This window comes from Megalobrama amblycephala, linkage group LG24 (genome assembly GCF_018812025.1).
Source record: "Megalobrama amblycephala isolate DHTTF-2021 linkage group LG24, ASM1881202v1, whole genome shotgun sequence".
NCBI classification, from domain to species: Eukaryota; Metazoa; Chordata; class Actinopteri; order Cypriniformes; family Xenocyprididae; genus Megalobrama; species Megalobrama amblycephala.
This window is the reverse complement of record NC_063067.1, coordinates 13,895,663-13,923,662: the sequence shown is the minus strand read 5'-3', so window position 1 is coordinate 13,923,662 and position 28,000 is coordinate 13,895,663. Positions and strand designations below refer to the sequence as shown.

General features: G+C 37.4%; 2 protein-coding genes across 11 annotated transcripts; one reads left to right on the top strand and one right to left on the bottom strand.

Annotated features, from left to right (window-relative positions):
• Position 1: 1 nt before the first annotated feature.
• On the bottom strand, positions 2-25,662 carry si:dkey-32e6.6 (extracellular matrix protein 2). 10 transcript variants are annotated; one of them, XM_048178509.1, is made up of 13 exons: positions 24,406-24,721; positions 24,132-24,225; positions 23,415-23,915; positions 20,580-20,675; positions 20,038-20,416; positions 19,067-19,131; positions 18,243-18,681; positions 18,004-18,119; positions 17,265-17,397; positions 15,468-15,625; positions 15,235-15,374; positions 2,445-2,771; positions 2-1,386 (listed from the first exon to the last, which is right to left on the bottom strand). In XM_048178509.1, exons 5-13 carry the CDS (start codon positions 20,192-20,194, stop codon positions 1,212-1,214), a joined length of 1,710 nt encoding a protein of 569 aa, XP_048034466.1. In that variant the 5' UTR covers positions 20,195-20,416; positions 20,580-20,675; positions 23,415-23,915; positions 24,132-24,225; positions 24,406-24,721; the 3' UTR covers positions 2-1,211. The 10 variants fall into 10 exon arrangements, with proteins under 10 accessions (XP_048034466.1, XP_048034469.1, XP_048034470.1 ...); XM_048178512.1 differs by lacking the exons at positions 24,132-24,225; positions 24,406-24,721 and adding an exon at positions 25,443-25,662 and having other exon boundaries at positions 23,415-23,541; XM_048178513.1 differs by having other exon boundaries at positions 20,038-20,160; positions 20,244-20,416; positions 23,415-24,721.
• On the top strand, positions 24,884-26,839 carry tnnc1b (troponin C type 1b (slow)). Its single transcript, XM_048178514.1, has 6 exons — positions 24,884-25,047; positions 25,682-25,712; positions 25,822-25,968; positions 26,065-26,179; positions 26,277-26,413; positions 26,516-26,839. Exons 1-6 carry the CDS (start codon positions 25,024-25,026, stop codon positions 26,545-26,547), a joined length of 486 nt encoding a protein of 161 aa, XP_048034471.1. The 5' UTR covers positions 24,884-25,023; the 3' UTR covers positions 26,548-26,839.
• The last annotated feature ends 1,161 nt before the right edge of the window (positions 26,840-28,000 follow it).

Below are 28,000 nucleotides of genomic sequence, written 5' to 3'. Positions count from 1 at the left end.
GTATTGAATACGTCAACATGTTTTTTTATTAAACACGGTTCCAATGCAGCAATTCACATAAGATTTTGAAGAGACATCATTATTAACTTAAGAAATCTACACAGAGAAAGAAATCATAAATTTACAATCCATAAAAAAGCTATGTGTAATAAAGGGAAATGATTCAGGAAAAAAAATATTGAACAACATTAACTGAAATTATATTTAATAGTTGTTGGAAAAACTTCAAACGAGCTTCAACATGCCTTTTTTCCGTGGTGAGCGTGCATTCTGTGGCAGTAGAGTGCATTTCCTATCGTTTTCTCTGTGAAAACTGTACCTGCTGCCTCCAAGTCTTTCTGGACCTCTTTCTGAGTGGTCCTTTGGCTACTCTTCTGACTAACCTTCTGACTCACTGATCAGAAATCTTGCGAGGAGCTCCTTTGCATGGCCAGTTGATGGTGGAATGATGTTCCTTTCAGTTGTGGAAAATGGCCCCAATGGTGCTTACATTTAGGAGTTGGAAAATACTTTTGTAACCAGTACCGTTGTTATTTATGGCAAAAATCTTGTTGTGAAAGTCTTGGGAGAGCTCTTTGCCTCTACCCATCATGAGATGTACAATACTTGCATTCAGAGGTGGGTAAGCTTTTTTCTAACCTAGCAACATGCACTAACCCAACTGATTCTAATTTGCATATAGGTAGGAGTATACTAAATCTGTTGCATTCTTGACCTGTCTTGCCTTAGTGTACTGCTTTTTCTTAGTGTGTTCACATCATTTTAATGAATTTTAATACCATTTTAATGAATTAATGTTAAAGTATTATACATGAATTTGTTTTAATGTCTCATCAGAATATGAAGACAGAAAAATACAATAAAGTTATAAATATAAAATAATAAAATCTTTGCAAATGCACCAAAGTATAAATGAATATTGTGATAGAAAGCCATTAATAATTGTCTGAGCCAGGGAGTTTCTGATCCCGCTTGTGACATTAACTTACAAGAAGAATGTTTTTATTACATACAAAAAGAAACAAAATAATGCATTTTATGCTACAAGTTGCTGAACATGACCCAAATGTGCATTTCAAGAGCAAGCATGCACACTATTAATAGATCTAATGAACCTGGTGTTTACAGTATTTAATCTGGGAATGACTGACAGCAGGAGGCAGGGAAAGGAAGGCTGTGAAGTGAGAGGATGATGTTTCTGTAGAAGTTCACTAGCCCTGTGTTTGGCTCTGGGGCTCCAGTATGATCTTGCTGCGGTCCCGAATGCAGGAGAAAGCAGCACGATGGATTTTCTGCACATTGATGTAGTTGTACTCTAAATGGACAGCTGACAGGGGAGATTCCTCCGTCCTTTTAACCTTACAGATTGATTTCACTGGAACAGAGCTGAAAACACAAAGCCATACATATGTTTCACTATCAAACGTTTCATTGCAGCAATGTACATATTTTCATCAGTATTTCTGTAATGTTTTGCAATAAAAATATAATTATTTAAACGTAAAAATCTGAAAAGCAATAAGACAAGAAACAATTTCCGAAAACAATTTAGAGTAGTTGTAGTAGTATCCTTGTTTTAAAAATGTTTACATATTTCCACTACAAAACAAGACAAAGAATGCTGATTAAGAAAATGATTACAGTGTAGTTATTGATCGATCCTGAAGAGTGTTTCTAGACCTTATTCATTCAAGTCTGAAGAGCGGTTTAGAGAGTAATACGCATCTTCATAATTACTGGCTGAACCCCAAAGCAAGCACACAAATATTTTGCAGTTCACGTAGCTCACTCTTGAGCTTGCATCAGCTATCATTTTGGTTGCTCTATCGTCTGCGTGTACAAACAAGCCTTTGAAATGCAAACTAAGACAAAAGAAATAGTCAAATCTGTGGATATCAAAATAGAGAGAATGTTTAAAGAAAAGGAAGATCAAAAAATAAATTAGTTGAGCTGAGTCTGAGCATGTGGGGAAAAAATCTAAAGGGAATGAGGATTTCAAGAAATAAAAGGCCAAAGTAGATGTTTAGATGTGATCATTGGCATAAAGTTAAGAAGGTTTCACAAATGAAGGTTGTATCCATGGGTATATATCAGCTTAACGCTATGGTTTTGTTCCAAAAATTAGTGAGACAATTAGCATTTTAAGGCATTCAAGCTGTGCTCCATAAACAAATATTTTTCTAATCATTATGCTGCCTTCTTAGATACCTAATTTTGGACAAGTTCTTTGCATTGTATGTATTTTTGGGAATTAAGCATCCCAGAATGCATTGCGATGAGCTCAGTGAAAATTTTCTTAAGATGGCATTATACATTATTCAATACTGCAAAGTATACACTACCAATCAATAAAATGCTGCCTTAGAAGGTAGCAGTATATGTAGGCTGTAGGCAGTGAGGCAACTCACTAGGTAAGGATCACAGCTTAAGTGTACTGTACATACCTTATACGGTTGTGGTCTAGACGCAATAGCTGGAGGTTCTTGAAGTGCCGCATATTGTTGGGCACCCTCTCAAACCTATTGTTGTCCAAGTGTAACTCCACCAGTGTTTGATAAACGCCACGAAATGACTTCCCCAGCACCCCGTGCTCTTCCAACAGGTTGTGGGAGAGGCGTAGGGACTGTAAGCCTGGGCGGAGGTGACTCAATGAGTATGGAGGAATGGAGTGAATGTGATTGTGCTGCAGGGAGAGTTGGCGCAAGGCCCTGGGCAGATCTGTGGGCACCACTGCCATCTGGTTATGGGACAGGTCAAGAGCTTCCAGCTTCCTGAGGAAACAGAAAGACAGAGGTGTGGTTTTACATCATGAAGTATATTAGCGGTAGGCAATATGACCAATATTTCATGTCACAATTAGTGTTGTCAAAAGTACCGACTTCGGTACCAAAAAATGTGACAATACCAGCATTTCCCCGCTGTGTGTATCTGTGTAAGCACTTGGTGAAGAGCGTCAAAGATGTCAATTTACAACATTTTTTGAAGCGTTGATCATTGTAGCCAATCACAGACATACACTCCTGAACAAAAAACTTAAGACCGGGGGAAACGTTACAAGTATTTGCAATTCGCGCTTTTGGATCTTAACCAGGTTGTAAGTACTGCGTCAAAATGCCAAAAGAAGAAACAGGAACAAGAGACAAAAAATAGAGAGTATGCAATTTATTGAAAACGCATTTAAACTCAAACAGGCTGTTCATTAGCTGATCAAAAGTTTAAGACCATAGCCCAAAAAACCCCCACAACAGAACTAAAAGTGTCAAAAAAGGACTCAGTATTGAGTAGCCCCACTCTTCTTGTTGATCACTTCAAACACTTGTTTCAGCATGCTTGATGCAACTGTTTCCAGGAGGCTGCTGGGAACGTTGCTCCATGTGGTGAAGATGGCTTCATGAAGGGCATCCATGGTCTGGAACTGATGTTCGTTTTGTAAACTTCCCTTGCCATTCATCCCCAAAAATTCTCAATGGGATTTAGATCAGGGGAACACACAGGATGGTCCAAAAGAGCTCTGGGAGAAGTCCTTCATCAGGCGAGCATTGTGAACTGCAGCGTTGTCCTGCTGAAAGACCCAGTCATTACCACACAGACGAGGGCCATCAGTCAAGAGGGATGCCCGCTGCAACATGTCCACATAGCCAGCCACCATTTGACGCCCCTGCACAACCTGAAGCTCCATTTTCCATTGAATGAAAAAGCACCCCAGATCATGATGGAGCCTCCTCCACTGTGCCGCATAGAAAACATCTCCAGTGGGATCTCCTTGTCATGCCAGTAGTGTTGGAAGCCACCAGGAACATCCAGGTTAATTTTTTTCTCATCAGAGAATAAAACTTTCTTCTACCTTTCAATGTCCCATGTTTGGTGCTCCCTTGCAAATTCCAAATGGGCAGGTCTGTGGCATGAGAAGAGATGTGGCCTTTGAAGACTTTTTGTTCTTTAAGCCCTTATCTCACAGAAGCTGTCTTATGGTTATTGGGCTGCAGTCAGCATCAGTAATGGCCTTAATTTGGGGCAAGGATCTGCCTGTGTCCTCACGGATAGCCTGTCAGATCCTTCAACTCAGTGCAGGTGAAATCTGTTTGGGTGTACCACTTGACTTTTTTCCCCCATAACTCTCAGGATATTTTAAGAAATGTAAAATGACTGTCTTACTGCGTCCAACCTCGGCAGTGATGGCGCATTGCGAGAGCCCTTGCTTGTGCAGCTCAACAATCCTGCCGCATTCAAAGACAGAAGGCCTTTTTGCCTTTGCCATCAGGATATCAAGACAGTGTGAAGTCTGAAGGAGAATGACATGAAAGCACTATTTTTGCACAGATTTTTAGTTTTTAAGGCTATGGTCTTAAACTTTTGATCAGCTGATGAACATCCTGTTGGAGTTTAAATGCAATTTTCAATAAATTGCATGCTCTCTATTTTTTCGTCTCTTGTTCCTGTTTCTTCTTTTGGCATTTTGACACAGTACTTGCAACCTGGTTATGATCCAATAGCGCAAAATGCGAATACTTGTAATGTTTCCCCCGGTCTTAAGATTTTGTTCAGGAGTGTATCTGTTGAGCGCGTGAACACAATGGCCAATCAGAGGTGTTTAAGAATTTGCTCAACAGCATTCAAAATGCTAGGGGGAAATGCTGGTATCGTCACATTTTTAAAGTTTCAGTACAGACTTGGTAACGAAGTCGATAACTTTGACAATCCTAATCACAATATTAGAGATGCACCGATTGATCGGCCAGGGATCGGAATCGGCCGATTTTCCTCATGATCGGCCCGGATCGGTGATGGGCCGATCAGTCTCACTTCTTACCGATTCCGAGCCGATCTTTTTTTTTACCAGCGGCACAGGCAATAACGTCAAATGCGCGTTCCCGCTCTCTTCTGTCACGGTGAAGTCAGTGACACACACCCGCGCGGGAGCCTTCTCTCTCACTCGCCTCATTCGCTCCGGTTAAATAGTGCTTACTGCGCATAAATTTTAATCATTTCCGCAGGTTTCGCGCTCACACCGAAAGCGCGCGCTCCACTAATCTATATTAGTGAAGCCACGCTCAGTCTCAAACAGAGATAGAAGTCAAACAGACTCACAAGTACCACAATAAGCGCCTTCCTGCGCTCAAACTGTCAAATACATACACAAGTATGTCAAAACCAGCGGCGAGTACACAGATAAACACTGTCAGTTTTGAATCGTTAAATAGCTAAGTGAACACATGTTGTGTGTAACAGTATTGGGTCTGTTGAACACCGTTCATAAACAGCAGTCCAATATTCCTGCTGCTGTCTGTCATGTTAATCAAAGAACAAAAGACAAAGAAAATCAGTTTCAGCTCTTGACTGAATACGTTTTATAACTTTAATGGTAAGAATTGATCTGTATTAATATTTACAATAAAGACTACAGAAATTAAGGTAACCAATGTAAAATAATACTGAATGTGTCATTTTACATTTGATTACTTTAATTTCTGTAGTATTTCTTACCTGAATAGAAACCCAGTTAACCCCAAAAAAACTTAGTTTCATAGCTCTCTTTATTCTATTGCATTTATTTGAGCTGTTTATATTTTATTACTGACTTTTACTTGACTTTTTTTTTTTAATGAAAATAAAACTTTGCATTGAAGAAAAGTAGATTTTTGTTTGTATATGTCAATTATAGTTCTTAGAAAGAAAATCAGAATCGGCAAAAATCGGTATCGGCCGATCTCACTTACAAAAAAAATCGGAAATCGGAATCGGCCAAGAAAATTGCAATCGGTGCATCTCTACACACTATGAGTAATTTTATTTAATGATAATGATATATATATAATAAAGTTGTTATGGTACCAATATTGTAGATACTGGTGAAATTTCACAAGTTTCAATACCACAAAAACTAAAACCATAAATATGTAAATATTGTTACATATGTAATATTTAACATGTAATCTGAAGAAATAGTCACTGAACCAATCAACACAATCAGTGGATGAATCTGAACAAATATTTTTCGTGAAGAGATGAGTCTTTAGGATGAAACTAAAATCCCCACCACTAGTAGTCAACCAGCTTCATCAGAAAGAAAATGCTTTGCTGATCTAACAGGCAGACTTGTTCTAACCAGCACGGACCATGGGAATTCATGCTTGTCCAAGCTGATCTTTACAACTTGTATTTGTGTAAACCGTGTTAGAATTTTTTTGATGTTAGTGTACATTGGTTGCAGCATATGTAGAGGGTTTCTCTCAAGTGCTGAAGGAGCTCGTGAAGTATTCTGCTGTGTTTGCACGGAGAACGGGCCCCATGGCAGGTCATTAACCCAGCACAAGACAGCTAGAGCCAAAAAAGCCTGAGAGTCATATTCGGTTAAGTGCATTTGAGTGTGTGTGTGCTCTGTGAAGGCACAAAGGCAGCAGAGCAGCAAGAATGAGTGTATGCGTTGTGGGGTTTTTTTGGGTGAAGGGTTTCGAGTTCGAGAGAGAATGTCTTGAAAGAAATGTTAGTGTATGAGAGGCTTTTGTGTTTTTCAAGAGGGGTCTGGAGGAGGCAGCTGGTGTAAGTTTACAATGTTAGTCTCAGCTGGAGTCAGGAGCACATTTCCTCTGCCTCCATAACACTAACGGCTGCCCAGTACACCAGTGCACTGAGGAGGGTCTCGTATGGCAACGAGGGTTATTATTACATCAAAAGCTACACTGACCTCCATGTGGTTTTCATTCACCCAACAAGCTCCGATACTGACCTTGAGATGAGAGATGAGACTGTAGATGTTGCAGACTGAATATCAATAAGGATCTCTGACAGTGAATGTAGCTGACAGAGGGAACCCTGAGCTATTATGTTTAGCTGTAGTTTTAAGTAAAATAAAGCAATAATTGGTATCAGCTAACCTGTGTTTTAAAAATCCACTGAATACTGAACAAAAACAGCTTTAAGTAATGTGTCAGATTCATTGTTTCTCTTTTTGTGTCGGTCTTGCCTAGGGCACAAAGGACTAGTGCCCCTCAAAAAAAGGTGCATGACGTTCCTGCTCTTTGGAAATAAGTATAAATGCTAAGAAGCAGAGGGAATTTTTTCCCTCTCTTTAGGAGATTTTCATCAACAGTTGGGTTGTTAAATAAATCCATAAACGTTTTATTATGCATGTGCGCAATGGACCACTGTCACAAGAGAGCCAACACAATAATTTACAGCCAGACACACAACACACACACACACACACACACATATATATGTATGTATGTATGTAATATATACTATATATACAGTTGAGCTCAAAAGTTTACATACCCCTTGCAGAATCTGTGAAAATGTAAATAATTATAACAAGATAAGAGGGATCATACAAAATGCATGTTATTTTTTGTTTAGTACTGTCCTAAGTAAGATATTTTACTTAACAGATGTTTACATATAGTCCACAAGACTAAGTTTGAACCCTTGATTCTGTTTTTTTTTTTTTTTTTTTTTTTTTTTTTTTGTGATGGTTGTTCATGAGTCTCTTGATTGTTCTGAGCAGTTAAACTGAGCTCTGTTCTTCAGAAAAATCCTCCAGGTCCCAAAAATTATAAAAAGTTCAAACATTCACTGATGCTCCAGAAGGAAACACGATGCATTAAGAGGGGGGCTCTTAATTCAAAACTTTTGAATAGGATGAAGAAGTCCAAATTTTTCTTATTTTGTTTAAATATCAGATTTTTCATTTAGTACTGCCCTTCGGAAGCAAAAGAAGATATTTTCACATTTCCTGGAAGACAAATTAAGTACAATTTACCTCAATATTCAAATTCAAAAAGTTTTCACCCCCAGGCTCTTAATGCATTGTGTTTCCTTCTGGAGCGTCAGTGAATGTTTGAACCTTTTTTAATAGTTGAGTTTGAGTCCCTCAATTGTCCTCGGTGTGAAAAGATGGATCTCAAAATCATTCAGTCACTGCTGGAAAGGGTTCAAATACGCAAAAAATGCTCAAAAACTTAAGATTCTGCAAAACCTGGAGGATTTTTCTGAAGAACAGAGCTCAGTTTAACTGCTCAGAACAAACAAGAGACTCATGAACAGCCATCTCAAAACAAAAAAACAGTGATAGATCATCCAGGTAACCACACACAGTATTGAGAATCAAGGGTTCATAAACTTTTAAATGGGGTAATTTTTATAAATTCAGCAATTTTTTTTTGTCTTGTAGATTATATGTAAACATTGTTTATGTAAAATATCTTACTCAAGACAATACTAAATAAAAAATAACATGCATTTTGTATGATCTCTCTTATTTTAATAAAATTATTCACATTTTCAAAGATTCTGCAAGGGGCCAATACATCCATTTCATTTGTGATTAAAATATCTTAAAATGTAATAAATTTATATATTTTATATTCTGCCATGATTTTATAACATCATATATCAACATAGTGCAAAATGGTATTAAAATTATGTGTTGAAGACATTACTTTTATGAGAAAGAATGTCCGGAAAAATGAATTTCATTGATGTCATTCAGCATAACCAATATAAAGGGACCATTTTGAATCAAGACATGCAGTCAATATCATGTGACATCATTCAGACACCTGCAAAGGACCACATGGTCGTGAAGCAAAGTAACTAACTCTCTTTAAACTATTTGAAAAATTCATGTTTTCACTTGCTCATGCGCATGTCCCGAAACATCAGGTCATTCGGTACAACTGTTATAAAACATGGAAAATGTTGTAATATTTTAAAAACTTGTACTAAATATAAAATGTTTGATTGTCCTTTTGCCAGCTAGCTAGCTAGATATCAGTCTGTTAGCATTGTTTGAAAATATCGTCATTCAGTATAACTAAAAGTGGCATTCAGTAAAACCGACATTTTGGTTAAACCGAATGACTTTTTTGGTGACAAACTTAGTTCATCTTGTAAAAAAATAAATAGATAAAAATAAAAAAACAAAAGTAGTGTTAACTGATTGTAAAAACCACATAATCTCATTAACACTTAATAAAACTTCTAAATTAATTATATCTCCATTATGTTTTTTTACGCTTTTAAAAACCTTCGTTTTATATATGTGTGTGTGTGTGTAAATAAATCATAATTAAAGAACATAAGAGCCTCGGATTATAAAGCAGTTCCAGGATTATTGGCTTCTGATGTCCTAGTCAGATTTGTGTAGTTTCCACACAGATCTCCCCCACTGACTAGCCAACAACGGTGGGCATCCTCAGGGAGCACTGCTATAATGAGAAGCAGAAGAGCACGGCTGCCACCACATGTCCACAGGCACACCGATTCAAGCGTTGCACAACCGCCCTTACGTAACCTGGCACGCGGGACAGGAAGACCACTGTCATGATGAAGCGCATTTCGTTAGATCTCATGTTATATCATGCATGCGGGAGACCCAGGCTCAGCCAAACTCAGCCCTTTCTTTTCGGGCACTATGATGAGATAACTATCTCCAGCTGAGGCTTTGCAAATTCATGTTCTTTTTCAGATTCAGAAGACAGGTTTTGAATATTTTTTTCACATTTTAAGAGTGAACAGCACCTACTTGTGTATATCTCTCCTCAAAACTGCTGGCTCTTGGTTGTCTCCTCAGGCAGAGACACTTTATATAACTCATTATAAAATAAGAATGTGCACTTCTAGTTAAAACTGCACTAACTTGCGTTTTTGTCTCCCTGTGTGAGAAAACAAGCAGTGCGTGTCCTCTGTCTCACCCCCCTGCCTCATTCCCGTAAGCTCAGTCCAGCTAGCGCATCAACACTGTCCTCGCCATCCATCAAAATCCTCAGTCTCAGGTCATTGGCCTGCAGAGGAGCCCTCTCCCAGCACACCCTGTTCTTCACCCCGAGAACCAAAACAACCCTCCAGATGACAGGGGGCATGTAGTGTCAATGCACACACACAAAAACATTGTGCACCTATATAAACACACCAGCATATAAACACACACAGAGCACTGTGGTCCTTTATCCCCAAGTTGCACAGATTCCCATGACATTTGGCTGCGTATTGAAGTATTGTCACTTTTAAAGAAACTTGTGACTCCCATTAGCAGCTAAGAGAATTAAACCATGAAGGTTGTTAAGTGCAATTAAAAACAGTAATTAGATTTAATAGGTCTGGCACTTGAATCTTTAATTATAGGATAGTTGCGGCCTAATGGTTACAGTCGGACTTGTAACCCGAAGGGTGGCGGGTTCGAGTCTCAGTACTGTCATGAAACGGAGGTGAATGAACAGCACTTTCTTTCACTCCCATTACCCACAACTAAGGTGCCCTTGAGCAAGGAACCTAATCCCCGATCACTCCCTGGGCGCCGCAGCAAAAACGGCTGCCCATTGCTCCGGGTGTGTGTTCAATATTCACTGCTGTGTGTGTGCACTTGGATGGGGGAAATGCAGAGCACAAATTCCGAGTATGGGTCACCATACTTGGCCACATGTCACTGTCATTTTTTAAAAGAGAAGGACAGAGCTCAAGGAAGTTAGGAAAGGCTATACACACAATGTTTAAAGGGTTAGTTCACCCAAAAAGGAATAATCTGTCATCAATCTGTCATGTGTTAAACATGTATGCATCACAAGCTAGAACAAACCTCACTGGCTCATGTGCGTCACATGTTTAAGCTTCTGTGTTTACCATGTTTGCTGATCATGATTTATATGTGAATAAAAGCCTAAATTAAATCTGTTCATCATATAAAGCATTTGGACTAAACTGCTTCATTCATATGGATTTGTTTTTGTTTGTTTTTTGGATCTTCAAAGTTTTAGTTGCATTGACTTTCAACGGAGAAACAGAAATCTCTCAGGCTTATCTTAAAAGATTAGTTCACTTTCAAATGAAAATTACCCCAAGCTTTACTCACCCTCAAGCCATCCTAGGTGTATATGACTTTCTTCTTTCTGAATGACGCATCCGAGCTTTATAATGGCAGTAAGCGTTACCAAATGTATGAGCTGAAGAAAGTGTCTCCATCCATCATAAACATATTCCACACAGCTCCGGGGGAAGTGGGGATGGGTTAATAAAGGCCTTCTGAAGCGAAATGATGCATTTGTGTAAAAAACAACAAAAAAAAAAAACATATTTAACAAGTTATGAAGTAAAATATCTAGCTTCCGCAAGTTACAAAGAAAGCGTAAACTAGCGTCGCCAGTAAGTTCATATCCGTAAGTTGAATAGGGAAGGTGTAGGACGTAGCGTAAGCTTTTTGAACTGCAAGAGTTTTACACTATCTTCGTAAGTATAATACGGAAGGCGGAAGCTATTATACTTCATAACTTGTTAAAAATGGATATTTTATTTACACAAATGCATTGCTTCGCTTCAGAAGGGCTTTAGTAACCCTCCGTGTGGAGTATGTTTATGATGGATGGATGTGGATGGAAGCACTTTCTTCAGCTCATACTCGTGAACCCTGTTCACTGCCATTATAAAGCTCGGATGCGTCAGGATATTTATTAATATTTCTCAGATTGTGTTAACCAGAAAGAAGAAAGTCATTTACACCTAGGATGGCTTGAAAGTGAGTAAAAAAACTTGGGGTAATTTTTTCAAAGAGGAATAAAAGTCTTATGGGTTTGGAATGACATGAGGGTGAGGAACTGATGACAATTTTCATTTTTGGGGTGAACTTTCCCTTTAAGTGTTTATCAGGGACTTTTATCCAAGGTGATTTACAAATGAGGGAAATCACAATTTCTCATACAGGAGCCATCAACTTCACTGAATTGGAATTTGAAATGTAATGGCAGGAAATGGAATTTACTGAATTGCAATTCAAAATCAACGCAGTTCATTTTAGGACCCTCGTCTGCAAGTTAACTTTATGTATATAATGTATGAAAATATGATGATAAACTTTACTATTCTTTACGGTTCTGAATTTCTTGGACTTCAGTTCATTTAAATTCTTTCTTACATTTCATTTCAATTCAAATTGCAATTCTGCATCCTGTTTGCAATTTAATTAAAATTCAGGAATTAAATTGGGCATCCTCAATTCAATTATGAATGGCACACAACCCAGAGTAGAACAGAAGCTAGAGCAGAAGTGCAAATGCAGAAATGTATAAAAGAGTTTATTTAAAGGAGGGGCCTTTGTTTATATGCAGGGGGTCTGTAATAGCTTGTTCTCAATAATTTCAATGGCAATTCTGGCACAGATCCCCAAAGAAGTACACAATTTGTCATCTTTGGACCAAATTCTAAGCTAATCATCTCTGATCACAGCTGGAAATGACTGATCACAAAGAGGCTTCAGAAAAATATCGTCATGGCTACATCTTTATTTATGTGTATATACTGTATGTGGCTGGGTTGCTACATGAGCGTAAGTTTGAGAAATGGAGTGGTAAGGAGGTGTTGATGGAGCTGGGATTTAGTGGTATTTACACTGGGTCCATGGTGCCGTTATAGACATTATTTGGGCTGACAGGCACTCATAAAGGCTGAAGAAATTGAAATAGACAGTAAAAGACCTGCCTTATCTCGAGGAGGTTCACAGATTTGTGCAGAGATAATAGTATGGTGCTGCAGTGTTTGGGTAGATCACAGACTCACACACGCGTGAATGCACGCACACACACACACACACACATCTAACAGCACAATTTGGTTACACTGTAACGTTATTTTTAAAATAAAGAGCCTGTATATTTGAGCTGATGGCTGATCAAAGCTTACTTACGCTCACTGCAGCTAATAACAGGTTACCTTAAAAAAGCAGCTGGAAAGCAAACAGTGCATCAGCCATGGCAACAGTTCCAATGATAATGCAGATGTTGATGAGAGTGAAAGCGAAATTCCTTCTATTCCCACTTTGAATGGCACCGTTTCAAAAAGACTTGCAATTCGCAAGAAAAGAAAATGAGTAAAAGATGTTAGAGCTGAATAATGTATTAGTATGATTTGCTGACGGTATGAGAGTCAGTGTAAAAGCGGGAATGGAAAAGACAAAAAGCTTACAAAGCAAAGAAAGTTGTAATGAAAGGCCTCATTTTACTGTATGCCGCCACTTTGGTCTGTTTCTCACAAAAAAGCTATTGTATAACTTCGGAAGACTTGGAATATAAGTCAAAGGCTACTTTTATGATAATGTTATGTTGCTTTTGTGTCATTTTAGAAGCTTGAAAGCTTCATTGTATATATCTGTACTTTGGCAACTCATAGAAATCCACAAAATATTTCTCAGCAGGAATGCTTGAGCATCACAGTCACCCCTGTATGAATCATACCCCACACATTCACCGTCACACAGCCAAGCCATAACCAGTGCTGTAAACCGCTTCATTTGGCTGATCAGCGGCCAGCCAAACATCTGCTTTCACCACAATACAAGTGCAAACTGTTATCCATGAGTGAGCTTACGCTTAATTACAAAATTTAGTAGAAATCTTCCAAGTACAATCCTACATAAAGTCTTTATTACTCATGCAGGGCTCCAGACTGCGCCTAAAACGGTCGCATTTGCGACTAAAAATATTAATTTGCGAGTGATATTTTTGCTTAGGTTGCCATTGGCGACAATACAAAATCACGTTATGACTGTAAAATTTGCATGTTATTTGCTAAAAGTCGACTTTGTCGCCGCCTTGCCTTAAAGTCAAAAGATGGCGTTGTTGCGCATCCTTCAGGCTCTTGCAACAGTGCTTCAGAGCAGCTCACAATCAATGATTAGCGCACATTAGTCTAATGCTGATCAATTATGACAAAGTTTATATTATTCATATTGTAATGTGTTGTAAACGGTTGTAACGACGTAGTTTTTTTATCTTCCTCATCTGAACTTGAATGAGCACTGGCAAAAGGACAGCACAGGCATTTCAAAATAAGAGTCCTGCTGTATTTTGGCCTGTTCATTAATCAAAGTCGTATGTATATCAATTTCCCCTGATTTTTATTTGGTTACACAAACCAAATTTAATATATTTATTTCCATATATTTATATTTATTTTCATTTGATTCAAAGTAAACTGTTGTAGCTTCAGGAAGGAAACATTAAGAACATTATTTGACACATATTATTCAATATAAAGATTATAGTTTTTTCATTGCTTGAAATAAATGTTAATACTGAAATAAAAATTTATAAAAACTAAACAGCCATGTTTAAAAACAACCAAAAATAAAAACAAAACAAAACAAAATATTAAAACTTTTAATTAGATTCTATAAAAATCTAATTGGATTCAAAATATTAACAAAAACTATAATAGTATAAATAGTGACATTCATTTCCCAGAAAAATCACAAAATGAAAATCCTGAAACTGTAAAGGGGAGATATATATAAAAACAACAGGAAGGCTAAAAGTAAGTGATTTAAATATTTAAGTTCTTAAAAAAATTATCTGGCGCCTGTTTTTTTCCCCCTATAGGCTCTTTAATGATTTTTTTTTTTTTTTGTCTGGAGCCCTGTCATGGAATTAAGTTTGGATTTCCAAAAAACTGGGACATGGTAAGTATGTTCTCTGGCTTGTTTTTCTAACTTCACCCCATCTCTCAGTGTGTCTGACAGGGCAAAGGGCAGAATGAGTGATGAGTGAGCACTCTGTCACTTCTGCCTCCCGTATAATACACTCCTGAGGATGAGTGATGCGAGACCTTGGAGAAGCACATCTACCATGGTCTCCGGAAACTATGAGGCAGATGCAGGCTGACAGCAGGGCCAGAATAAATGATCACCCTCCTTCAAATGATTCTGATGATGACGAACACACAGGAAGTGAATTCTACCAAAACACATTTAGCAACAGGGCGGGTTAGACTGCTCTCAGTGTGGTGTTTGTGCACCATCTAGTGGCTAACAAGGAAAATGCCAAGGAACCATTTATACATTTCATATTTAAATCCATTTTATAAAATGGGTAAATATATAAATATATTTAGCAGTTACAATTATAATTCATATATTTATATACATTTAAAAATTATAACAATATATTATATTAAATATTTTATATAAAAATATAGATTTTTTCACTATTTATGACAAAACTTGCACTGGAACTCTGTATATATAGATGATTTTTTTATGGAAACAATTAAATCAATTTGATAAATTTTGACAATTTATATTAAATATATGTTTTATAAAATATTTTCTATAATAATATAAATATATCAATATATATTTTATACAATTTATAATGCACTAAAAATGTTGAAGCAGGTTGCCATTCCTCGAGTGATAAATCTAAAACTATAATAATGTGTATTAATAAAGTATAAAAATGTGCATGTGAGACTCACGGCAGTTTAATCCAAGCCTCGGGGTAGATGCTGTTCTCTTTCAGGAGGTTGTGACTGAGATCTAACACCTTCAGGTGGACACACTTATCCAGAAGCCTGTCCTGCACCTCCACTATTTGATTTTCCTGCAACCTTAAGTCCTGCAAATACACCAAAACCTATCAAAATACAAAATCTCTAAACTTATACAGAGAAGCAAGTGACTGAAACATTGGCTGGAATACAGAACTGACCTCTAAAGATGGGGGTAATCCCGCTGGAATGGAACTGAATCTGTTTTTATCCAGTCGTAAATATTTAAGTGCCTTCAGAGGTTTGAAAGCCCAGGGTGCAATACTGCCCTCATAGAGGATGTTTCCTGTCAGTTCTAAGACTTGTAGATTAGTCAAGCCTGGAAAAAATTAAATGTTATTAGTTATTTCAGATGTATCAGTAATTTTTATTTATTTTGAGCTGTCCTGGACTTATACTGACACCTAGCGGTGTGGATGTGACCTCACACAAAAGCAGAAGCTAAATTATTTGTACTAATGACCTATTAGCAGTCTAATTTAGGTATATCTTCTGAGCAAAAGTGAAAGTTACTACGATAAAGCAAGTAATATTGGCCTGGGGTCTCATTTATAAAACTGTGCGTAGGATCCCTACTAAAATTGTACGTACGCGCAAAAGCTAGATTCTACGTACGCATAAAAAAAAAATCTGATTTATAAAACCATGCGTACGCCAGAACCTGTGCACAAATCCCTTTATAAATTCCAGTCAGCGGAAGATTGTGCGTACGTGCATCTCCACCCTGTCTCCTCCCCGAAATCACCATTTTTTACTATGCATAACCTCATCTGCATATTATTTCCATACATATTCCCATCCACGTGACACCACGGTTAACGCAGTCAAAGGTACAAGACATTGGAAAATATTAGATATGGACTATAAATGCAATTTGTGCCACACATTATATTGATAAAGATCACCCAATATCCTCTTTATGTTTTAGAATAAATATATCAAAACATCCATAAAAACAAAATTGTATAAAATACTTCAGATAAAGGTTTTAGAATAGAGTTGGTTGATTCATTAATTTCCACTGGCCAGATAGTATTTTAATAGTTTTAAACAATTCAAATCAAATTTATGCAGTTTTGCTGATAAGGTGAACATATATTTTAGGACATTTATAGACTATTTTTAGTGGAAACAGATCGGCCTACTTATTTATTGCAGTGTAAATACAATTGTCTGACTCGGCGCGTCACTGACAAAGTATTTTAAAAAGAAAACATGCAAATCTTACCGTTTTCCTCAAATTATATTCTTCAAATGGTAATTGTTTGAAGATCCTTCACACGACATCAACAGCTGTGGTTGTACAGTAAGATATTATTGGACCTATTCAAAATGGACCGTTCGACCACCGAATCCAGCAGTGTCTTCCATAATATCGAAGTTAAGTGCGCATCAATGATCGTCATTCTCGAAAAAATATTTTGTCATAACATCTGCAGTTTAGTTTAAAGAGGAATTATTGTGCTCCCAGCGCTCCTCGCTTTCATTAAAGCAGCGTGTCACTGGAAAAGTGATCGAAAGTAGCACATCTACTATCTCAATTCATATCACTTTTGTCTCCAGAATGTGCGTACGCACGGCTCAAAGTTTGCTTAAAGGTGCGCACATTCTCCTGTCAAGTTTGTTTTTATAGATCAACACCTTTGCGTGGGAACTGGCGTACGCACGTTTCCAGCCCCGTTTTATGCGTACGCACACTTTATAAATGAGACCCCAGGTCATGTGATCTTAACGACTCACTCCATGTACAATAAAACAATCTCCTGTGAGTGCACATTATTTTAAACATATTATCTAAAAGTACTATTCAGTTCTTTATCTGTAAACTGACAAAAAAATGACTAAAGAAGAACTCTGACGTTCCTCATAATAATGTTTCTACATCTAAACTTACATAAATCCATACCAAAGCCAGGAATAAACTCATGTTTGTGCAGCTGGCATGAAAAAGCACAAACCTTTGAAGCTGTGTGAAGCCAGTTGGTTTATTTTATTGCTGTTTATCTTTAGATCCTCCAAAGAAGATGGCAAGCGTGGAATTGTTGTAAGTTCATTGCCGTCAAGTTTCAGACTTTTCAGCTTTGTCAGATTCTGTTAAAAAAGCAGAAGAAAAAAAAAAACGACACACTTTTCAACTTGGGACTCAGTGGTTATATCCTGTCTGATTTGGGTCTAGTGAATAGTTTCCACTGTGCCTACGACCAAATGAAAAGCCTCATGTTGGTTAAATTATTTTAATGTTAAGACAGGTATTTCACACCGTGCTGCCCCAGACTACTGGGCCTGTATTATTTTTCATATACTGAATGTCATAAATTGCCACTGTAAATTGTGCACTTGTTTCCCTCCTCAAAGGAACATTTACTCTTCATGCTAATTTCACTAACATTGCATAGACAGTCCATTTTCCATTGGTCAGAGTTCCTATTTTCATGGAGCTGGGTTTGCTTTGGGAGTGTTGTGTTTGGTCACTTCTCAAGGTCTCCCAGTGGGAAATCCGGAATTATCTAGGCCCGACATATATTTAGCAGTTATAATTTGAAACTTTGTGTTTTTAATTTGTATGTTCTTAAAAATCCTGAATAAGATGAAACTTTTTTTTTTTTAGATTTGATGTAGACATGTACAGTACTTAAACTTTAAGCATTATAGATGTATATAACTGGTATAATTACAGGGATAAAGAAATGGCAGTACCATAAAGAGACTTAGGTCGAAAGAGGAGTCGTCCAGCATGTTCATACTTAGGTCAAGCTCTTCAAGATCTGGCAGTCCAGAAAAACCACGGGAAGGAATTCTTGTTAAGTTATTCCCTGTTGAGACAGCACATTGGTTAAAATGGCTGGGCTTATTACAAGACACAGCCGACATAAATTATAGAGTGTCTCAGTGATCCATATACTTATGTTGGATCTTTCAGCTTGTCCAGACCTTACCAGGCAGTTCAAGTATGGTGACTTCCAGGTTCGTGATGACTGGCAGGTGGGACAAGCCAATCTGCTTGCAGGAAATTCTAGTTTCTCCATATTGGCAGCCTTCTGGTAATGAGTCTATGAATCCATCTTGGGTCAGGGTGCTGTTAGAGGCATCATTCTCCTCCTCTTCGGCTTCCTCTTCTTCATTTTCCTCTTCCTCCTCTTCTTCTTCTTCCTCCTCCTCTTCTTCTTCTTCTTCTTCCTCATCATCATCTTCCTCATCTTCATCTTCATCCTCTTCCTTTTTCTTTGCTTTCTGCTCTTCCCCTTGGTCCATAAGGCGTTTTTTTTCCTCTTTGAGTTCCCTCAAGATTGCGTTTAGTTTCCCTGCTGCCCCACCCCATCTCTCCAACACAGCATTGAGCTCCACCCACACGGCCTCAGTTCGCCCCATAGCTGACTGGTGGGACACAGAGGGAACATGGCAGGAATCGAGCCCATTAGTGACACAGGAATGACCAGAAACATACTGAACAAACTAAACAAACTAAATATAGTGGACAAATAGCACAGACAGGAATAAAGGAGGTGGAAAATGAGAGGTTGAACATTAAGACGGGAAGCAAAAATAGGCTTATAATTAGCATTTATGGTATGGTCGTGCGATCTTGGACTGCCAGAATACACATACTTGTTCCACTGTAACAACAGTAGCAGCTTGTGCAGCAAACAGGCATTACTATGGGACATGAATTCAATATTTACTGTTTTCTATTTATTTCATCACACTATTTGATGTAAGAAACCAGGATAGTGATGTTTTGACTGCAGAAATACAGTCTCACCTTTGTATCTGTGGCAGTGTCGCTCGATTGCTTCGTTCTTTGTGCTTGATTGGCTCTCTTTTCACCTGCAAATTCAGCCATGATTCAACACAATTAAAAAGTTTTTAAAGAAACTAATACTTTTATTCAGCAAGAATGCACTAAAATGATCAAAAGTGATAGTAAAAACATTTACATTGTTACAGAAAAAAATAGTTTCAAATAAATGTTCTTTTGAACTTTCTAGTCTTCAAATAATCCTAAAATGATTATAGTTTCCACAAAAAGCACAGATGCTATTGATAATAATAAGAAATGTTTCTTCATCAAATCAGAATATTAGAATGATTTCTGAAGGATCATGAAGACTGGAGTAATGATGCTGAAAATTTAGCTTTGACATCACAGGAATAAATTACATTTTAAATGTATTAATATAGAAAACAATTATATCGTAAATTTCACAATATTACTGTTTTTACAGTATTTTTGATCAAATAAATGCAGCCTTGGTGAGCATAAGAGACTTTAAATGTTGAAACAATAGATACAATATTCAAAATGAAGAGAAACATGGTTTATACTCTTTCAGGTTGTCAAATGTTAGTGGGTCATATTCATAGTTAACGTGACTAACTACACTTGCGGTTACTCTGTTAGGACACCTGTGTGAACTTGAGGAGAACTAAAATCACCTTGAGAACAAATTATTGTAAAAACGGCCCAGAAATGTAAAGTTAGCTCAGTGAAAATCCATAATTTGTTTGCAAATAGCACTTGCTTTCATATTTTGTTATCTAATACAATATAATTCATCAATTTTAAATGAAGTGTCATTAAAAGACTTTTCAATGAGTTTAACTACTTTGAACAAGAAAAAGTATAACAGACACCATGAACTTTTTTTTACTTTTTGTCTGACCAAGTCCTGAGATTTCATCCTGTGCCACTGCTCTTGAAATCATAATTACTATAATTATTGCTCTACTCACCTGATACTGATTCTGAAGAAGAATCCACCGGTGGATGCTGTGAGGATGAAACATCAGTAAGAGGTGACAATGTGATGAGCGAATCCAGATCGTTCAGCGCTTCTCCGTCCACAACTAAAACTCCTAAGCACAAGCAGAACACCAAAAAAGCCTGCATGGTTCTGATCCGATCTGTTCAGATGCTCACTGTGTACCTGCAGGCTCACCTCCAGCTGCCCTCTTAAATTCTCTCTTAGTCAGTAGTGAGAAGGAGGAGGAGGAGAAGAAAACAGGGAGGAGATCACAGTACGTGGTTAGACGTGTACAAGGACCTTCATTGCCAGGAGTTCACAAAAATATCAACCCCTCCTTATAAAGTCAACGGTTGTGCCAACAAACACTAGAGTTGGGACAAAGAGAGAGAAAGAGAGGCAGGGAGATTATGGTCAATGTCAGTCACGTCATGCCACAATGACACAGTGTTCACACCTTGTAGCACTTGAGATGGACAAATGAGAGACTTATCCAAACAAGAGGGCAGTGAGCCCGACAGCCTGACTGACCCGTACAGAGATCTCTCTCCGACTCCATGTCTCGTCCTCAACATGTTCCTGCCTGGCACTCTGCCATTAGCACGTATGTAAGAAAAAGAAAAAGACCTTGCCAAAAGAGAAAGACATGGTTCTCTAACTCATAAAACAAACACATGGAGGCAGACAGGCATACAGACAAATGCAATGTGTTCTCAAAGCATACAGCTACACACTCCTCTTGTTTATGGAGATTACAGGCTGATATATATATATACAGTGGCTAAGTCACATTTAAAATGTCTGAATGTAAAGGCGTTTGATACTTAGACTGCATTTCTTGGGCTTTATTTTAAATAAATGCCATTGGGTTTAATATTTTGTTTTCTAATGCAATGACATTTTAAGTGTGGCATCAGTGTCGAAATAATACACAGTCTCTTTTTTATTTCAAGCATTAGTGTGAAATCAGAGATTTGGGAAATCTAACTGGCTGTGGGGGAGGACAGAAGGATGCTTAAAAAAGCCTGAGTTAAGGTTGGTCGAATGTCTCACACACACATACAAACAGACAGGCTCTTAGGGTCACATTGTATAGGGAGAGATTGTTTGCATTTACATTTACTCCATAAAGTATCACTGCAGAGCGAGATACTGCCTTGCAACTCTGTTTAAATTTGCTCAGACAACACAGGCTACAAAACGGGCAACAACTCTGAATGTTGAAATAGGAAGCTTATTTTTAAGTGCACTTGAGAAATTTTCATACCTTTTTTCATTTTTTTAATCTTATTTTTTATAACTTTATTCTATTAAACAAAAACATTCCATTTCTTTTAAAAATAAAATGCTCAAAAAATAAAAATTTTGTTACACACACACACACACACACACACACACTCCTAAGAACCAGGATTTTTTTTTAAATTATTTTTTATAATTATTTTTTATATTTATTATTTTTTTATTGTCATTTCATTGTTTGGAGCATAAGAAATAAATGGATAAAACATTTTTGAAAAAAGAAATTTTATTTAAAAAGATATTTTGTTTAAATAAATAAATAACAAGGCATGAATATCCATGTATAGGCAAAAACAATGGATTTTTTTTCATTCATCAAACAATTTTTAGGTTTCAGGATTTCCTTTAACCAAACATTGTATAAAGATGATTCTCAACTATGTTATGAAAGATATAACAAAATGATTTGATATACTATTTTACTCTATGCAATAGGCTATGTGCAGGGTTTAAGTGGGTTGCATGATACATTGTATCTAATTTGCATATTAATGAGTTCTTGCAGCAACATGTAATGAAAAATGATGTGTAATAATGGGATTAATAATTGGCAACATTTTCATAAGTGTATCTAATATTTCACAGGAATATTGATATATAATGCTTATGCTTTAAAGGGGTAGTTCATTGCAATTTCACTTTTTTAGTAAGTGTGTAATGTGGCTGCTTGAGCATAAACAATGTCTGCAAAGTTAGGACACTCAAAGTTCAATGCAAAGGGAGATATTTCCTTTCAAAGAGTTGTCTGTTTAAGGACTACAACAAACGGCTGGTAGGGACTACAACGAGCTTCTTCCTGGGTTGGTGACATCACTAACCCTAAAATTTACATAAACCCTGCCCCCGAGAACACGCAACAAAGAGGTGAGGCCATGTTATTGCATTACAGTACATAACACAAATGCAATAGCATATCATAAAAACAAGATGACAAATTATAACTGTAATTAAACTAAACTATACCTGTTCTATCTTCATGCAGCATATATTCTCTGGCTCTGTAAGCATCTCACAACAGTTCCTACACAAGCGATTTATAGATTATCATGACAGAATATGCTAATCAATGACTTTAAGATAGTTAACTCCACATCAGCTACATAAATTCATCAACTAACCGTTCAGAAACGTCCTGTTGCATTCTACAACTTCTTCTTGAGTCTCTCCATCATTGTCCGACTTCGGTTTGAACATAAAAGGCTGAACAGTTTCTGACATTTTCAGTGAGTCTGTGTGAGGTAATCGCTGTTGCTAACACTATGCGCTAACCTATAGTGCTAACACAAGCTATTAAAACTCTTTGTAGCAGCAGCAGCAGCTCATTTGCATTTAAAGGGACACACACAAAAACTGAGTGGTTTTGCTCACCCTCAAAAAGAGACAAATTTAACATGATATAAAAAATGATCCGTGGGGTATTTTGAGCTAAAACTTCACATACACACTTGACATCTTGTAAAAGTGGCATTATATGACCTTGATGTCCACTATAGTGGACGTATGAAATTGACATCCTTTTTTTTAAAAGAAAGTCATATTCAGATTTCAAACCCCGTAACAATTTCCTGAGATGTTGATTTATAACAATTTGAAAACTAGTCAGATTTAAACCATAATTACAAAATATCATATTTCCTTAAAATTGCAAAATTTTATCATTCAATCAATGTCAGTCACATTTAAAGTCCAAGGAGAGGGAGACAAAAGTCTATGCTTGGGTCTCAGGAGGATATATATATATACACTAAAATTATAGACTATTTATTAGTTTTCATTTAATTCATTTTAGTAACTGAGTATGCTTGTTCTAAAGTTACTTGGAAGAAATTTGTCACAAAATTTAGGCTTTTTCTAAACTTCTCCCAACACAACCAAGGTCCCTGAATCTCTGCTTCAAGTACCATTTTAAAATGGATGACCCTGTATTTCTGTCCAAACAAACAGTGGGTAAGAGTGAGACAGTATCTTGTAATTTTACGCTATCTGGCAAAACCACTTTGCCAGACTGCTGCTCTTCGTACAAATGTCTGTCCATAGTGAGTCACGAGCGTGTGTTCTGCTGACCTGTCCGGTGTCCAACTCCTTTGTCCTCATTGCTCCACACACACCTTCTGAACCGGTCAGTGTCTCAGCTGTTACATGTTCTCAGGATGAGGTGGCTGCGGTCGGTGTATGCTGGCCGTGGAGAAAGCTGCAGAGAACGTGGGCAGAGAAAGAGAGAACCAACATCATATCATTAGCTAGACTTCCAAAGTGAAAACAAGAAGAGCTTCCCCTAACACAGCAAATGTTTGGATAAATGAACAAGATTACACTTTCATACTTTTTATGAAATTATACTATTTGTGGATGAATTGTATGGGCATGTACTTTGTAATCTCCTACTCTGAGAGTCTTTTAAGGGAAGGTTCATGGCTAGTTGGTGGTTCTTTATTTAGGCCAGAGGAATCCAGAATAGCATAGCATATCATTGTGATGTCAGCTCCGGTGCCATTAGTCTTTCATCCTGGTTGTCTTGTGGCCTAAATGACACTGATGCTGTCTAATTTTGACATAAAATACTGACTGATTTGTAGAGAACGATGAAGAAGGAAAAAAGAAAGAAAAGAAACAGAAGGACCAATGTAATAATTCACAAAAAAGTTCACATGTTTTTAAGTAGCTCAGGCACAAGACGTGACTTGACTGCTGGGTTCACTTCTCTGGATTTAATTATAGAAATAAAGGTGGACTTGTGGTGCATGGATGCCACAGTGAAGCAGCTGTTTACATATCACTAACCTTAGGACTTGAATAATTAGATGTCTCCCCTGATCTTTCAATCAGAATTGCATTTAAAATGGTTCCTTCAGTCAAAAACATATTACTTTTTTATCTACAACAGAAAAATAATTTATGGATTCAACTATCAGAGATTATTTGAATATACTGTATATTGGGTCCAAAAGTCTGAGACCTTAGTTAAAGTGCTTCTTTTTTGCATTTAAAAAAAAAAAAAAAAAAAAAATTATCACTGCAAATTGCATTAGACACAAAATTCTGAGTGATTTAATACCTGAAATTCATGAACTCCACTAGTTTGTGTGAAATCTTATGATCATGTTGTCCAGCATGATTTAAGGTGATCTAAAGATTTCTTTAAAGGACCCACACCCTCAACAAACCCAAACAATGGTTAAGATTTAATAATAAGAAGTGCTATTGGCTTCTTTGATTATAGTCATTTAGCAGTGCCTGCCACAAGAATGGAGTCGTGATGCTTCTCAACAATGATTGGCAAATGCAGGTGACCGTTGGATAAGTTTAGAACTTGATATGGGGTTGTTGCGCAGGCTGCCTGGGAGACCAGTGCCAAGGACTTATTGTCATAACTCGAGTTCTCCTGCCTGTTGTCTCTGACATTCCTCCTCTATTTATAGCCCATACCATCCCTAACCCCTTTCCTTTTTCACCCATCCCTCGCTCTCTCAGATAGGGAAGGGGAGTGACAAAAGGCTTTGTCTTTTCTAAGCCATCCATTCCAGCCATAAAGGCCAAGGCAGGTGGCCCGGGGACTCTTCGTCCTGTGTCTGACGTGAAGAGAGGAGTGCTGGGTGACAGGGCATCAGTGCTGGATTACCTGTGAGGAGTTTACAGACAATTTCAAAAAGAAAAACCCTAATCCAGGACAGCCATGGATGATGTATATAAAGCAGCGGTAAGTTACGAATGCAATAATTATCAGCATTTTATTACATCTCAAGCTGCCTGAAAGGAGAGTGACCCTGTAATAAAGAGTCCCATATGTGTTTTTGTATGAAAGCATCAGCTAAATGATAAATTAATAATTGTTAATTTGACAGCTAACCTGTCCTTGATCATTTCCTTCCTCTGTAAATGACATATTTCAACATTACAACTAATAATCTGCCAGAGAAATCAATCAGTGCACTGTCAGGCTAGTTAGCACTCAAGTTTAAATCAATAAATGAAAATGGGACAGCTGCAATTTGGTGCCTTTTTAAGGGTATATAGCACACAACACACCATCGAAATGAATTTGTTCAATAAATGAACTCAACAAAATAATTGAAAAGTTTAGGTTTAGCATACCCCACAATAGCTGGTGAAATAGCGAAGGGTCATAGGCACTGAGACTAAAGCATTTAACAATGGGGCAGATGGTGTCTGGTGTCTGAAGAACTTTAAGCGAGTGACAGCTGTCATTCCTGTAAAGAATAGACCTTGGTCAGTCTCTGACGAATAGCATGCTATATAGTCTTACCACATATTGTATTTTTAGTTCAAAGTCAACTGGAGCAAAGTTTTGAGCTCTCTCTTACACCTAATAGGTGGAGAACTTGACAGAAGAACAGAAAAATGGTGAGTTTCTCTTTCTAATCTGTTAGTTTAAACATCACTGCATGCACTGTGATTAAACAAATCTCTCTTTATAAGAGTGTTGTTGACGTGTGACTTTTGTACCTGGCAGAGTTTCGCGCTGCGTTCGACATCTTCGTGCAGGATGCTGAGGATGGCTGCATCAGCACTAAGGAGTTGGGGAAAGTGATGAGGATGCTGGGCCAGAACCCCACTCAAGAAGAGCTGCAGGAAATGGTAGATGAAGTAGATGAGGATGGTATGTCGGATATTAGATGAAGATATCATTCATATTCACGTGTAGTTTATGGTAAGAATTGGGATTTCATTGCTGAGCGGTCTCTGTGCTTTGTAGGAAGCGGGACAGTGGACTTTGATGAGTTCTTGGTGATGATGGTGCGCTGTATGAAAGAGGAGAGCAAAGGAAAATCAGAAGAGGAGCTGGCTGAGGTCTTCCGCATGTTTGATAAGTATGGTCTACATTTTTCCCAAAGCATATTATAGTGTATTACATCATATCTAAAATAAGTTATTATACTAAATACGTTTTATCGTTGTCTCTTTAAGGAATGGAGATGGTTACATTGATTTAGATGAGCTGAAGAACATGCTGGAATCGACAGGTGAGGCCATCACTGAGGACGACATTGAGGAGCTCATGAAGGACGGAGACAAGAACAACGACGGCAAGATCGATTACGACGGTAAACGCATGCAGCAAAACACTCAAAACATGGTACATTTGTGAATATTTACTAGAAAAATGACCAATTTCGTAACTGAAATGCATGTTTTAATACCAACAGAGTTCTTGGACTTCATGAAGGGTGTCGAGTAAAAATCCCGTCTGACGGTCGGATACAAAAGCCATTCCCTGACCCAAAACAGTATCTCTGACGTCACCACACGGACACTCAACTCGGAAGCATGGAAAATTATCTATATTTCGTATATTTCAGAAACTTGTTGAAATAGGTCAATGGTGTCATGTACCGCTGCCAAGAATAGTAATGTTATTTGTGTTCAAGTAAAAAACATTTTCTGTACACAAGCCGCACGTTTTGTTCATTTCTTGCACAAATCTTTTTATCGTTTAAAAATCAATTAAACCAAGAACCAATGAAAACAGATACTGGAGTTTTGTGGCCTTTAGTATTTTAACTTTTCAGATAATCTATACGTTACTCTAGTCCTAAACGTACGGTATACAAAGATAAAGACGTTTTAAGCGCTTAGCATTTCTATGCGCGGTTTCATAGGCAGGTCAGTCCCAGACAAAATAAGTGCATGTTTGAGCTGTCTTAACTGAAAGCATCTTGCACTGATATCTTAAAATATGTCAGTGTCTTGGAGTATTTCGTCTTCATAATGTCAGTGCCATTGTTTTGTGTCTCAAGATCCACACCAGTTTTTTTCTTTCTTTTCCCAAGACACCTTTATAAAAGCTACTTAAACGTCCTAAGTAAGCCTTGGCTAATCTAAGCCCTAGCTGACTGTGAAACCAGCAGAAACTTAGTCACTATATTAAAGGTGCCCTAGAATCAAAAATTGAATTTATCTTGGCATAGTTGAATAACAAGAGTTCAGTACATGGAAAAGACATACATTGAGTTTCAAACTCCATTGCTTCCTCCTTCTTATATAAATCTTATTTGTTTAAAAGACCTCCGGAAAACAGGCGAATCTCAACATAACGGGATCATTAATATGTATGACCCTAATATTTGCATATGCCAGCCCATGTTCAAGGCATTACACAAGGGCAGCCAGTATTAACGTCTGGATCTGTGCACAGCTGAATCATCAGACTAGGTAAGCAAGCAAGAACAATAACGAAAAATGGCAAATGGAGCAATAATAACTGACATGATTCATGATAACATGATATTTTTAGTGATATTTGTAAATTGCCTTTCTAAATGTTTCGTTAGCATGTTGCTAATATACTGTTAAATGTTGTTAAAGTTACCATCATTTAAAACTGTATTCGCGGAGACAAGAGCCGTTTCATTTTCATTTTTAAACAATTGCAGTCTGTATAATTCATAAACACAACTTCATTCTTTATAAATCTCTCCAACAGTGTGTAATGTTAGCCATGGAGCATACTATCAAACTCATTCAGAATCAAATGTAAACATCCAAATAAATACTCACATGATCCGATCCATGCATGCAGTATGCATGACGAACATCTTGTAAAGATCCATTTGAGGGTTATATTAGCTGTGTGAACTTTGTTTATGCACTGTATTATAGTATAGTATAGTCGAGAGCTCGGGAGGGCAGGG

Excerpts from the sequence above, each read along its gene's own strand:
- si:dkey-32e6.6 (XM_048178512.1), bottom strand. The coding sequence starts at position 20,194 with ATGCAGGCTTTTTTGGTGTTCTGCTTGTGCTTAGGAGTTTTAGTTGTG. Across the intron at positions 18,682-19,066 it reads ACACTGCCACAGATACAAAG|TCAGCTATGGGGCGAACTGA; the intron begins GTGAGACTGTAT and ends GTGTCCCACCAG. Across the intron at positions 15,626-17,264 it reads GGCTTCACACAGCTTCAAAG|GCTTGACTAATCTACAAGTC; the intron begins GTTTGTGCTTTT and ends AATTTTTTCCAG.
- tnnc1b (XM_048178514.1), top strand. The coding sequence starts at position 25,024 with ATGGATGATGTATATAAAGCAGCG. Across the intron at positions 25,048-25,681 it reads ATGATGTATATAAAGCAGCG|GTGGAGAACTTGACAGAAGA; the intron begins GTAAGTTACGAA and ends TACACCTAATAG. Across the intron at positions 25,713-25,821 it reads GACAGAAGAACAGAAAAATG|AGTTTCGCGCTGCGTTCGAC; the intron begins GTGAGTTTCTCT and ends TGTACCTGGCAG.